The sequence below is a fragment of the Dysidea avara genome, chromosome 3, assembly GCF_963678975.1.
Source record: "Dysidea avara chromosome 3, odDysAvar1.4, whole genome shotgun sequence".
NCBI lineage: Eukaryota > Metazoa > Porifera > Demospongiae > Dictyoceratida > Dysideidae > Dysidea > Dysidea avara.
The window spans coordinates 5,774,194-5,786,656 of NC_089274.1; the positions used below are offsets into that span (position 1 = coordinate 5,774,194).

General features: G+C 37.8%; 1 protein-coding gene across 2 annotated transcripts; it reads right to left on the reverse strand.

Annotated features, from left to right (window-relative positions):
• Positions 1 to 694: 694 nt before the first annotated feature.
• LOC136249063 (uncharacterized) lies at positions 695 to 8,567 on the reverse strand. Of its 2 annotated transcripts, XM_066040965.1 has the most exons (11): positions 8,439 to 8,567; positions 8,129 to 8,319; positions 3,617 to 4,152; positions 3,281 to 3,527; positions 2,789 to 2,930; positions 2,601 to 2,735; positions 2,207 to 2,534; positions 1,930 to 2,126; positions 1,749 to 1,877; positions 1,306 to 1,371; positions 695 to 1,245 (listed from the first exon to the last, which is right to left on the reverse strand). In XM_066040965.1, exons 2-11 carry the CDS (start codon positions 8,191 to 8,193, stop codon positions 1,117 to 1,119), a joined length of 1,974 nt encoding a protein of 657 aa, XP_065897037.1. In that variant the 5' UTR covers positions 8,194 to 8,319; positions 8,439 to 8,567; the 3' UTR covers positions 695 to 1,116. The 2 variants fall into 2 exon arrangements, with proteins under 2 accessions (XP_065897037.1, XP_065897039.1); XM_066040967.1 differs by lacking the exon at positions 8,439 to 8,567 and having other exon boundaries at positions 3,617 to 4,087; positions 8,129 to 8,282.
• Between the last annotated feature and the right edge of the window lie 3,896 nt (positions 8,568 to 12,463).

A 12,463-nucleotide genomic window follows, 5' to 3' on the forward strand; every position in this document is an offset into this window, starting at 1 on the left:
TTAATATTGGCCAGTCATGCATTTCTTCTATGTATATACGGCTATGTGGTCTGGGAAAATATAGCTACATCTCATACAATATACACTGACTTGTGAAGTAGCCTCTGAAAGTCACAGATATAGCCTGTATAAACCATATGCATTATATTTGTGCATAATTAATAATGTGACTCTAATACGTAGTACTTAGCACTGCTTGAAGGTTTTTAGTTTACTAATTTGTTAAGATGCCTTACTGTAGTTATACTGATAGTAAAGTGTCAGTAAACTTAAGTATATGGAACATTATTATTTTACTAAGTTTTAAACTCTCAGTAAAACATCAGTGAATGCGGGTTTACTGAAAAACTACTAAAATAACAAGTAATTAACTGTTCCATATACTGGGGATATACCACTGTAGTAAACTAAGATACTTCAAGCAGTGTAGTGTGCTCATACTTAGGTGGTTTCTCATTTTTTCCGGTTGTACTTTTGGCGAGATGCTCACAACTAAATGGTGTTGCCAAGGATATCTTGGTATATAATCTTTGATTTCTTTTCATTGAAGCAATTAGTTTGCTGTTTAGCTATGCATTATACGCAGCTGGAATTGGAATTTATGACCAAAATAATTGCATAAAGTGTTGCTAGGTCCTCACTCTAGATATATTACATAGTTAATATTACAAGTGGATGTGAACCTCAGAACCTGTCTAATTAGGCTACTGTAATAATAAGTATACATTGAATGTACATATGTAATAGACAATCAGCTATGTATGTACACTGAAATCAGCTATGTATGTATGATATAGTTAATGATTACAAGTAACAACAATGAAAAATATTGTATTGTTGCACAATGGCTTTGTAATATTATACAAAAACAAATGATTGAAATGTCAACAAGAGTATGCAATTACTGTTAATGTTTGCTTATCATATCTTGATAAATTAATACTGCTATGTTTGTACTTGCCTACATAAAAAACACCAAAGGTATTTTGTTCATTATCTAATCTTGATGGAATTCCATCCTACAAACAGCCATCGCACTGCCCACATAGGAATACTTTCACAAAAGGTGGACATGTAAACACTCATATTCAAGGAGTTTCACTATCATTGTTTGGCTTAGTTAAAGACTTTTAAGGCATCTTTTGATGTGGGCCTGTCCATACTGTTCACTTGTAGACAGCCTTTGACAAGATTAATCAGATGAGTTTCATTTAAAAAGGGCTTTGTACACTCCAGCTCCTTTATCTGTGTGTATAAGAGTATAAAATCTATACTATATACAGTTACATTTCTAGACTTAGCTACCTTGGTTGTTTTCTCCCACAACTCTTTAGAACATTGATGAGTTCTCGATAATAAAAGACAGGCTTCCTAAATGGAAAATAATAAAAAAGAAATCAGCAAACTCACAAGTTTATTAACAAATACGTACATGGCCCATGCATTCTGAGAAAGGCAGTGTTATATATAGCTTTTCTAGACATCAAAGTTATATAAAATACTCAATTTTCCATGTCTCTGTATACAGTACTTGAAAATTTATTTTTGAATAATTACTGTGTCAAAGCTCAAAGTTCAAACAGTTTACCATTTGTTTACAGTTAATCAAAAAAAATTTTTAAACAGTTTAACAGTTTACCAGCTCAAAGTTTTAAACAGCTCTACCTTATTCACATGAGCTGTCAAGTAATGTCAATTGAAAGGGTTGGCTTATTAGACTGAGTCACATATAACAATTTACTGCACACCTCTCTCTGTCTCAAAGCAGCAGTCTTCCCAATACAAATATTCAAACACAGACATCCAAATGACCACATGTCGACTGCAAATGTGTACAGTGTTTCATAAGGTCCTGATAGGGTGATGTGCATGGATACCTGTAGTTAATACACATATCAACCAACTACAACACTATAAACACAACATCACCTCAGGAGCCCGATATCCTGGTGTTCCTAGTGGCAGGATGGAGGCAAACTTGATCATCTGATCAGTAGGCTCTTTTATACCAAGTCCTGGTACAGTACCAGCAGAATCAAAGTCTCCAAGTTTGACTTGGAACTTTGAACTACATCTACAACTGAGTGGCTGGCACCGACACTGCATCTTGATCATTATGTTGCTGGCTACAAGTGTAAAACAAAATGGTAATCAATCTTCTGTGTAGTACATTGGAGCATATGCATGCAGTTTCCCTTATGCCCACCTTTGATATCTCTGTGTACATATCCATTAGCATGAAGATAAGTCAGAGCTTTTAATGTTTTTCCCAATATGAATTTTATGTTGTTGAATCCAACCTCCCATCTTCTGGGATCTTTTGCACAATTGCTATAAAAGTGTTTCAAACATCCAATATCTCTGGCTGATAAGATTTGTCTTAAATCACAATCCATTTTAGGCATGAAATGAAAGCAATAAAATTTAGATACATGCCGTTCATGTCTCTCTCCCATCAAAACTGCCACTAGTGGAATAATGTTTTCATGACGCAATGATGAATGGACATTGACTTCATTGGATCGGTAAACTGTCTGTCAGCATATAAAAGTCAGCATGTAATTAAATGGCTAATTATATTTTATTTTTTATATCTTTACCTTCTTAACTGCGTACTGTCTTCTTTCATGATACATCGTAAACACAAATCCATTTCCTCCTTTGCCAATTTTATTATCATTTGCTCTTCCACTTGGTATTGGATATTTCATTTTTCCCCTGAAAAATTTGCTGCACTGTAACAAAACAAATAAGATTGATACGTATTATACAAGTCAGAAAAGCTTACTGTAAATGCAAAATAGCCAGGGGTTTTACAATTCTCCCGATAGTGCTCTGGTCTCCCAAAAGTATACTCTTCGGTGTCTGTTTTTGAGTCACCAGTATCGGCAGGAAGCAAGTTAATGCAACTCTTGCTTATTGCATCAACCCTATGATACATGGGCAACTGTAATCACTTGCATACATATAGCTAGCTACAGTGCAGTGATCAATTGCATGAAAATGTGCAGTGTCATAGAAATCCCTTAATTATAAGATGACATCACACACACAGTCACACACACATGCCTTAAAATGTGAGGGAAGAAATTACATACCCGTGCACAGCATGCAAATAAATGTGATTTATCAGTTATAGTTATGATTATAGTTATATTTACATAGCAGTATTTATTTGCACTGCATTCATGAGAACATTTACATGCATGTGAGCTATGTTGTATAAGATTACTCATTTTGATGTATGCAACATCTGATTGACACTATTTTCTGCACTGACCTTTCTGTCTCACTAGACTTCAAAACCAATCTTGGCTTTGATGAATTAGGCAACCTTTCCTTTACCATATATTTACTGAGATGAGGCAAAGCAGTGAAGGTCTTTGTAGCATAGAGTCTTACAGTGTCACCAACTAAAACTGGATATGAAGGCTTGTTGTAACCAGTTTTTACAATGGTCTGAATTGCTGGAGTTTCAGCTGGCCTAAGCTTGTGAGAATGTGGTTTGGGTTCAATGAGTGATCCACCTATTGTATTGGCTATATTATGTACTGTAACAGCTACGTAGTACTTCATGGTATGCATTATATAGTATAAACACTGTACGTATAGCTACCTGTTTGTAAAGTGCTGCTAGTGATAGGCACAATGTCATCAGTCTGTAAACCATTATGATTATTCATTGACTTGCAATTGAGAATAACAGTATTTGTGTTACTGTGTGATCCTACTAAGCTGGGTACTCCAACTAGTTTATCTCTTTGCGTTAATTGACTTGCTGTACAAGCACCATCTGTACTGGCAAATGGGTCCAGTGATTTGGCTCTTACAGTAGTAAAACAACTATTGTTATCTGACTTTATGGGCCTGTCTCCCCGCTGACAAGTATGCAGTGTGGTTAACACATTTTCATTCCCCATCATTACTTGACTCTTATCATGGTTGTCAATGCCATACTCTGTCTCATCTACAGCATCAATAATTACACCTAGTTCGCATATTTCTGAACAGACATCCTCTGCAGCTTCTACATTGGTGTCATAATCAGCCATGAACCATATATTCTTGTTCCCTGCAGGATTTATTCCTGTAATACAGATTGGATTAATAGAAATATTGTCTTCAGTGCTCCTCCAGGGACTTTCCCAGTTGCTACAGAACAAAATTGGATAAAGATGCACCTGCAATGTGCTTGTAAATATAACAGGAAATCTTTTGAAGTGAGAAATTCATCATTTGTTATGGCAATAAGCATACAGTAAGGTACATAGTACTGTATAGTAGGAATCATGGAGGCTTGAATTATTTTACCCAAGAATATCACCCAAAAACAGCCTCACACTTTGCCTTCGTAACAGCTTGACAGTAATTTCTGCTACAATTGGAGGAGTGTCGTGTAGTGTCACTAGTGTGAAGAAAGTGCTGTGTCCCCTAGACTAAGACTGAAACCAGCAAGTGCATAATTCTGCTCAGCAAGAGTTAGAATATCTGGGGTTTACTCTGTCACTAGAAGGAGTGAAACCCAAATCAACTGTTCACAGCTGAAGTACTGTATGTCTGTTACTTTACTAGGAGACACATTTCTACTGTAGTAGCTACTGTCAACCTCTATAACTGCTTAAACCGAACAGATAGGAGCAGAGAATGGGTTGCTTTGATTGGGGTGTCAGTGTATTCCGGCATGGCATTCCAAAAACTTAAGGAAGTTACAGTACTTCAGCACCCAAATTTGAGCAACTGTTCTTCATAAGGACAGTGATGTAGGTATTGAGACTATTTCAAGTGAAGGTATTATTATTATTATTATTATTACTAGGACCGCGTCACATACAACCAAGTACATACACCAACGTGACAGCCTCCTGGTGCAGCTATTAGGTCGTAAAGGCATGATCCCCAAATCATCTCAATATGTCACAGTAGTGACAGATACAACACAATAGTGGCATCGTAACTAAAGGCCACCAGTAGCTAAGTGCCAGTACATCATTGGTGTGGTAATGGCACAGTGATGTGTATACAGTATATGTATACAAAACATACAGGAGAGAACTATACATTATTGCTAGGGACCCGCCGATTATGCTCATAATTTTACCTATTATGCTATGCTGCACTGCTCAAAAATTTACCTATTATGCTCAAATTTATGCTCAATACTTACCTATTATGCTCAAATTATGCTCAATTATTTATGCCTCAGTTCTCATGCTCTGCTAATAATTTTCAGTTTATGGATAAATGATAAGTGGCTGAAGCACTAACTTACTGCTTATCACAGAAAAGATCGATATACTCTAATAGAACAGTCAGCTATTTAATTGTTCTATTAGAGTTACTGATTGTTCTATTAGAGTATATCGATCTTTCTGTGATAACTATTTTAATAAGCTAGACTTCATACTATTACACAAATATTCTACCTATTATGCTGGCATTATGCTCAACGCTTTCAGGCACCTATTATGCTCATAATTATGCCAGCATAATCGGCGGGTCCCTAATTATTGCAGTATTGTATGCAGCAATACATTATAGGCAACATCACCAGATAAAAATTATTAGCCAATATACAACACAGTATCACCATCAACTCGATAAGGTTCATCAGTGGTGTAGCAATGGCACAGTGATGGGTGACACACTATAGTTATGCATGCACAACTTGCAGGAGATAGCTACACAATACTGTAAGAGTATGCAAGCCAGATCAACCAGATAAAGGAAGACAGCCAAGCCAGCCAGAGCCTAGTAGCTAACTTGCCAGGTGAAGGCAAAAAAGATTAAGCACATATTGAATTGCCTGACACCAACACAAAGGAAGTTCGCCATGCCAGCTGCACAAGACAAGATTGTTTACTTGTATTTTATATGTAACTGTATTGTAAAGAGCGGGGCATGTGTTTTATTGTTTTCTTGTATTGTTTAATTACATATTTTATGTGAATGAATCCACTGGCAGCTGGCATGGAAACTTAAAACGTGGACATTCGCTAATCTTCTCCTTCATGCAATCTGTAATTAAGTAAGGATGTGGTACTGGGCGTTATAATATTATAGAATTACACGTATGGTCAAGTCATCAGCACGAACAGGCGCAACGATTATATGTTTGTGTAAAGTCCTGATCCTATGATACAAAAGTAAACAAAACTTACAGATCAAATTTAACATTCTCATAGGAAGTGTCATACTTTGTCTTGAACACACCTAAATTTGGTGCTGTCACAACTTCTTAATTCCAACTGTTAATTACTCTTTGACTGAAGGAGTTTGCCCTGACATCTTTAAATGTTTGCTCTTTAAGTAGTTTGAATGGGTGACTCCTAGTCCTTGATGAATTGTTTATCATAAAAAAAGAGAGTTTGCATGGTCTAAATCGAAAATGCCGTGCAAGAGCCTATAAACATTAATCATGTCTCCATGTAGTTGTCTATATTTCAGAGATGGCAAATCCAGTGTATGAAGCCTTTGTTTATATGATATATGTAGGGCCGCCCAGAGAAATTAAGGGGCCCAGGGCAAAGAGTTAAAGTGGGGCCCTTGACCCAAGTTGTAAGGTGAAGACCAAAAAAAAAAAAAAGTCACAACCTGCTGGAAATGACAATAACTACCCATCACCAACCATATCTCCTTATCTATAAGCTTGCTACACTGCTCCTCTGAAGAATACTGTGACTGCTCTATTAGAGTATTTAGATCTGACTGCTCTATTAGAGTACATTGATCTTTTAAACAGGTATTCAGGGGGCCCTTCATGGGGCCTCCTGGGGCCCAGGGCAAAATGCCCCAGTTGCCCCCCCCCCCCCCCCCCCTGTGGGCGGCCCTGGATATATGTTTGACAGATGGTACTAGTCTTGTGGCTGCTCTTTGGACATTTTCTACTTTAGTTTGATCTACAGTGTAAAAAGGGCCCCAAATTGCATTTCCATATTCTAATTGTGGGCATACTAATTAGAAATGTTTCAGAGATAAATAACTCTACTGTAGCTATAGACCGCTAGTGTAGTGAAGATGCAGATTCAATCAACATTAGTTAAACATTTGATCATGTCAACTATTTGGAAGCAAAGTCACCATTTTTACTGAACATTAGGCTTTTAAGTTAGTATCTATAGTTTCTAGCTCACCTGAAGAGCCAGAAGCCCTGAGCGTTAACTGATTTTAATTCCATATGGTGTGATTAGCTGCACTATCTGCTGGGTGCACGAGTGAAATATATTTGGTTTTTGGTTTGACCCAGTTACCTACAATGATGTTGGGAGTGCACACAGACAGATGGGTTTATAGAGAGACTGAATAAAACATCAAAACAGACACTCTCTAAATATGTTAACAAAGGAGGCAAAGGCTGAGATGAACTGTTAGTGGGTGGGTAATGAATACGTGTAGCAGCAGTCTAAAACCATCACAGTCACCAGAAGTATAGTCCGCCTATCTGCTAATGGCATAGCTATGATGAGAGGCATCTTATAGTACAGGGTATACACGGATAAACTTAATGTATGCAATCCATGCGTAGCATTTGGCGTATATGTTTGTTGATTGATTTGTTGCATTTCACCTTGATTTCAGACAGCCTTTGAGTGTTTATTTTGTTACCACATTCCTAAAACAAGCCGAAATTGGCACATGGCCTTCCACTCAAAATGGTAGCTACATTTTATACAGTAGCAGATTTGGCAGCAGTAACTAAGCGTGCATTCAATTACTATATGAACCCATGCACAGTGATGCACTTATAGAAATGATCAAGTTTTTTTTTTTTTTTTTTTTTAATGTAGCTTAAATAATGTAGCTATATAGCATAGTTTTTTGGGTGGTGCATGGTAACCTCACCTCTTTGTAACTACAGCCTCTGTTTTTGGAAGCTCAGTGTTGCCTAATTAAATGGTAGTAGAGTTGATATGCTGATTTGGATTTCATGGTATAGCTACGGACTAATAGCTCCATGGCTGCCGGCATGTTAGTGTGCCGGCCACGGTGTTCTGGGAAATCTGAATTCGACTATAGCGGGCTAGTGGCCCAATACTAGCTATACACTCGGCTATACATGCAAAACTACGTATTAAACACATAGCTAATTATAGGCCTACTGTATATATATATACGAAAACCATAAGCTTACCGTTTTTGCTTCATGTTAGCTATACGCAGGCCAGGTTTATCGCTACTCAATGCCAGGAATGCCATGCACCTTGAATCCTTGATGCTCTGGACAGTGGACAATGCTATCTAACTGCTGTGTCCAGCAACACTGAGACAACTGCTGCAACACTGGAAAATGCCACTACGCTGATTACAGGTATCAGTTCGGACCTAAATAAATTAATAGTTATACGTGTATGTTATAAGTAAGAAGAATCATCATTGCACCCAAACAATGACTAAAACCGCTAAAATACGTGCCTCAGTCAAGCTAGCTACATTAAACGTACCGTTTTCTAAACATGTGTTCGGTTGACCACATAGTATAGGCACATCTCTTTAAACTAACAATTAAGCTATCTGCCGGCTTTTACTTCTAGTAGCTATATATACTACTAGTGAAGCCACGCAAAACTTGCTGACTCAGTGTGAGTCGTCATGCGAGCTTGAAAATTCCCTAATATCTTTGACGTCATAGTTACACAATCAGGTGCAAAGAGCTCTCCCACGTTGGAATTTGAAGTTATAGGTGGTTTCTAACCCAGGACTAGATTAGATTAGATTAGATTATCCATTTTTGTCAAAAGACAAGGGTACACAAAAGGCTAAGCCTGTAAACGTGCTCCCCTTCACAAAAAGCACATACAAAACAACACACACACATGTACACTGAATAAAAAACAAACAAAAAAAAAACAACACTAAACAGATGTATTAAAAGCTTATACAAAACTGAAGACATATAGTTGATGCTACACAAAAAGAAATCGACGAAGAGCAGAGTGAAAAGCAACACGATTCGACAGTTGAAGAATACTGTGAGGTATTGAGTTCCACAGAAAAGGAGTGTTGACAAAGAAAGAGTGACGATAAGGGTTGATGGTCGATGAGGGAATGGAAAGTGATTGAGGGTGAGATCTTGTGTTTGTAAAAGAAAATTGGAAATACTTGTTAAATGGGATTGAAATTCGATTGTGTAAAATATCATGAGCTAGGCTAATAGAACTGAAGGATCTCCTAGAGTGGAGGGTAGGCCACTTAAGCTGATGCAAACATGAGTCAGAGGATTTAGTCCAGTTTCTAGTAGCAGAATTCCACCTGCTACCACAGACCCAGCGTGCAGCACGTCTTTGAATTGATTCCAGCTGCGAAATATCTTTAGAAGAATGAACACACCAAACTGGAGAGGCATATTCAAGGATTGGCCTGACCAAACATTTATATGCTACTGCTTTAACATGTGATGGACATGAAAACAAAGTGTGTCGTAGGTAATTAAGTGAACGAGTTGCCTTAGCTGTCAGATGTCGAACATGATGGTCCCACTTAAGGTGGGAGTTGATGAATACTCCAAGGTAGCGTACCACTGGCTTCAATGGAATGGTTTGGCCAGCTAGGGTATAGTCATGTGTAAGAGGATGATGCTTATACGAAATACAAAGATATTCACACTTGACTGGATTCAGGTTCAACTGCCACAGTTGGCACCATTCATAGATTGAAGTTAGATCTTCTTGAAGAAGAGATTGGTCATGAGGAGATATAATTTCTCTGTAAAGTGCAATATCATCAGCAAAAAGTTTGATGGTGCTGTGATGGATAACTTTGTTCAACTCATCAACATAAAGTAAAAATAAGAGGGGTCCAAGGACAGAGCCTTGCGGTACCCCTGATCTTACAGGAAGCCAGTCAGAGAGACAACCGTTGACTACAACTCTTTGGTAGCGCTTAGTTAAAAAGAAGTTAAGCCACGATAAAAGGTTTCCATTTATGCCAGGACATAATTATGTGTATGGGAGGGTAAGCTAGACCATAGATAATAGAGTAATAGGGATAGGAAACGCAATAACGTGACATCACAAAATACGTACATTTCTATTGGAATTCCGTGTAGTACGTCACGAACATACTCGTTACGCTTGCTGCGCTTGTATCAAAGAGAAACAAATTGTTGTAACGACAGAATTTTGTAACCAACGACTGTGAAACTTCGATTCGCTACAGTGAACTCAAGTAAGTAATCGAGGGAAATAGGATGGTACCAACCCTCAAGGAAGTTATACGCAAAATTAAAGGAGATTGAAAGTGAAAAAAACGGCCCAAAAATTACTTTAAACCACTTTACTTTCTTCGTAAATATATTCTATCCTTTTAACTGTGATAAACCTATTCCTTACCATTTAACAGAGGGAACCAGAGGAAATATCGGAGCAAAACAGGAACTGTTGCTTGAAGAAACGACTAAGTATCTTGCATTTTTAACCAAAAGCTTAAACCACCTTGCAGTACAACGCAACGGTAAAAGACTGTGTTGGTGACACGCCTAGCTTACCACAAGATTCGAAAGTGGAACCGGCTATAAAAGAAGCGGTATGGACGAGGCATGAAGTTACGATGAGCGAAAGTGTGACAGCGTGTAAGAATCACGGTTAATGCGATACGCTTTGTTACAAAATCTACGGTCTGAATTCTCTCGCCAAAATCTCTCACATAGGCCTAAATACTTACTGTAGTCTGTTGGATTACTATTTACGCTGCTTAGAACACTAATTCTCACAAAACTGTCTTGTCCTTTCAAGTCACGCGTAACGGAAATCAATCCGGAAATCGCTTGCGTTTCCTATCCCTATTACTCTATTATCTATGGCTAGACACAAAGGAGTGTCAAGTAGGTACGCGCCGCAGCTGTAGGTAGATCTGCGACTGCGGTCAAAGTGTTGACCGGCCGAAATTTCGAGAAATCGCTCTGATTCGAAACAGAGGGCTAGTGTAAACGAGCTGTAAGAGCCCTTTTCGACCTTTTACCGGTGACTTAGCGACGATATTTCAGTTGCGGGTTGGAAGCTTTACCCTTGACCGTTGAATTGGCACGGTTTTGGTCGCCTTGACTTTTGGCTTAGACTTTGACCGCGGTCGCAGATCTACCTACAGTAAGTGCCTGTGTGTCACCCCCTTGTAGACATCTGTCATGGCCCCAGACCCAGGTATGTTACAAGTCCAATTTTTGGAAACTATTGGACTGCTCAGAAATTGCCATTTCTGGCAACTGCATGCATGGCAACCAAATTAAATTTCCATTTTTAGAAACTTTCAATCTGTCACTTTTGGAAAATTTTAAGCAATCCAATAGTTTTCAAGCAAGTCAAGTTTCCAAAACTGGAAACTGGTCATAGTTCCAATTTTGGCAGCTTGAACGACCACAAAATGGTGCTTAAAAGCCACCAATTCTGGCAGTAAGTGTAGTACTGTAGTGTACTACTTTTATAAAGAACAATAAACTAATCAATTGTGGGATCTATATAGTTCACAAAATAATGGTAATATACTGATACCTTCAAATTGCAATTTATATGGCTGCTGAACTCACAAATTACCAAAAAAACTGTCAATTTTGGTTACAAAAAATGTTGCTACTTTTTGGCAACATAAAGTTGTCACTTTTGGCTAATTTTAAGCAATCTAGCTATAATAGTTTCCAAAATTAAAAACTTTAGCTATAAATTGGGCTATAGATACTTGAAATTGCCTAAATGGCAACTTTTACTACCAAACTTAAGTCAACTCATAAAGATGTTCTCAAAAGCTACCAAATATGGCAATAAGTGTACTCCTTCTTTTGTAAAGAGCAATGAACTAATTGATTATGCATGGAATATAGGTATAATTCGCCAAAAATGATAATGTTTTTATACCCCAATCAGGGGCGGATCCAGACTTTTTAAAAGGGGGGTTCCACTCTGGATCACAACTTCAGCCTAACTCAGTGTAAGTCAAAGACCAAAAAAAAAATGTCATTACATGCTGACAATAGCTGCTCCTCACCAACTACATCTCCTTCTTTATAACTATACATACATATAGCTTGCTACACTGCTCCTCTGAAGAATACTGTGACTGCTCTATTAGAGTATCTCGATCTTGACTGCTCTATTAGAGTATCTGGAGTAAGAGGCTCTTCCACAAAAGGGGGGTTCCATGGAACCCTTTGAACCCTCCCTGGATCTGCCCCTGAGCTGCCAATATCACCAAATTTAGCAGAATATATGCCCAACACAAAATTACCAAAATACGCAAATTTGCATAACCAAGAAATTGTAGTTTATGCCTGCCAGCTCTATATATATAAACATTTGACCTTTCATCAGAAAAGTAGTCACTATTATGTGAATAACAATGGCTGTAGGCCTGTAGCTATATCAAGTGCAGAGTATATTACAAATACAGTTTAAAGTATTGCAGTAGCAACATAATTTATAATAAATAGTAGATACTTCAATAGTATATGTACAAAGTATCAAGTTAAAGCTATATCGGA

Coding starts and splice junctions, on each gene's coding strand:
- LOC136249063 (XM_066040965.1), bottom strand. CDS start 8,193: ATGGCATTCCTGGCATTGAGTAGCGATAAACCTGGCCTGCGTATAGCT. Junction 2,535..2,600: donor GACAGTACGCAGTTAAGAAG/GTAAAGATATAA, acceptor ATATGCTGACAG/ACAGTTTACCGATCCAATGA. Junction 1,372..1,748: donor CTGCTTTGAGACAGAGAGAG/GTGTGCAGTAAA, acceptor TTTTCCATTTAG/GAAGCCTGTCTTTTATTATC.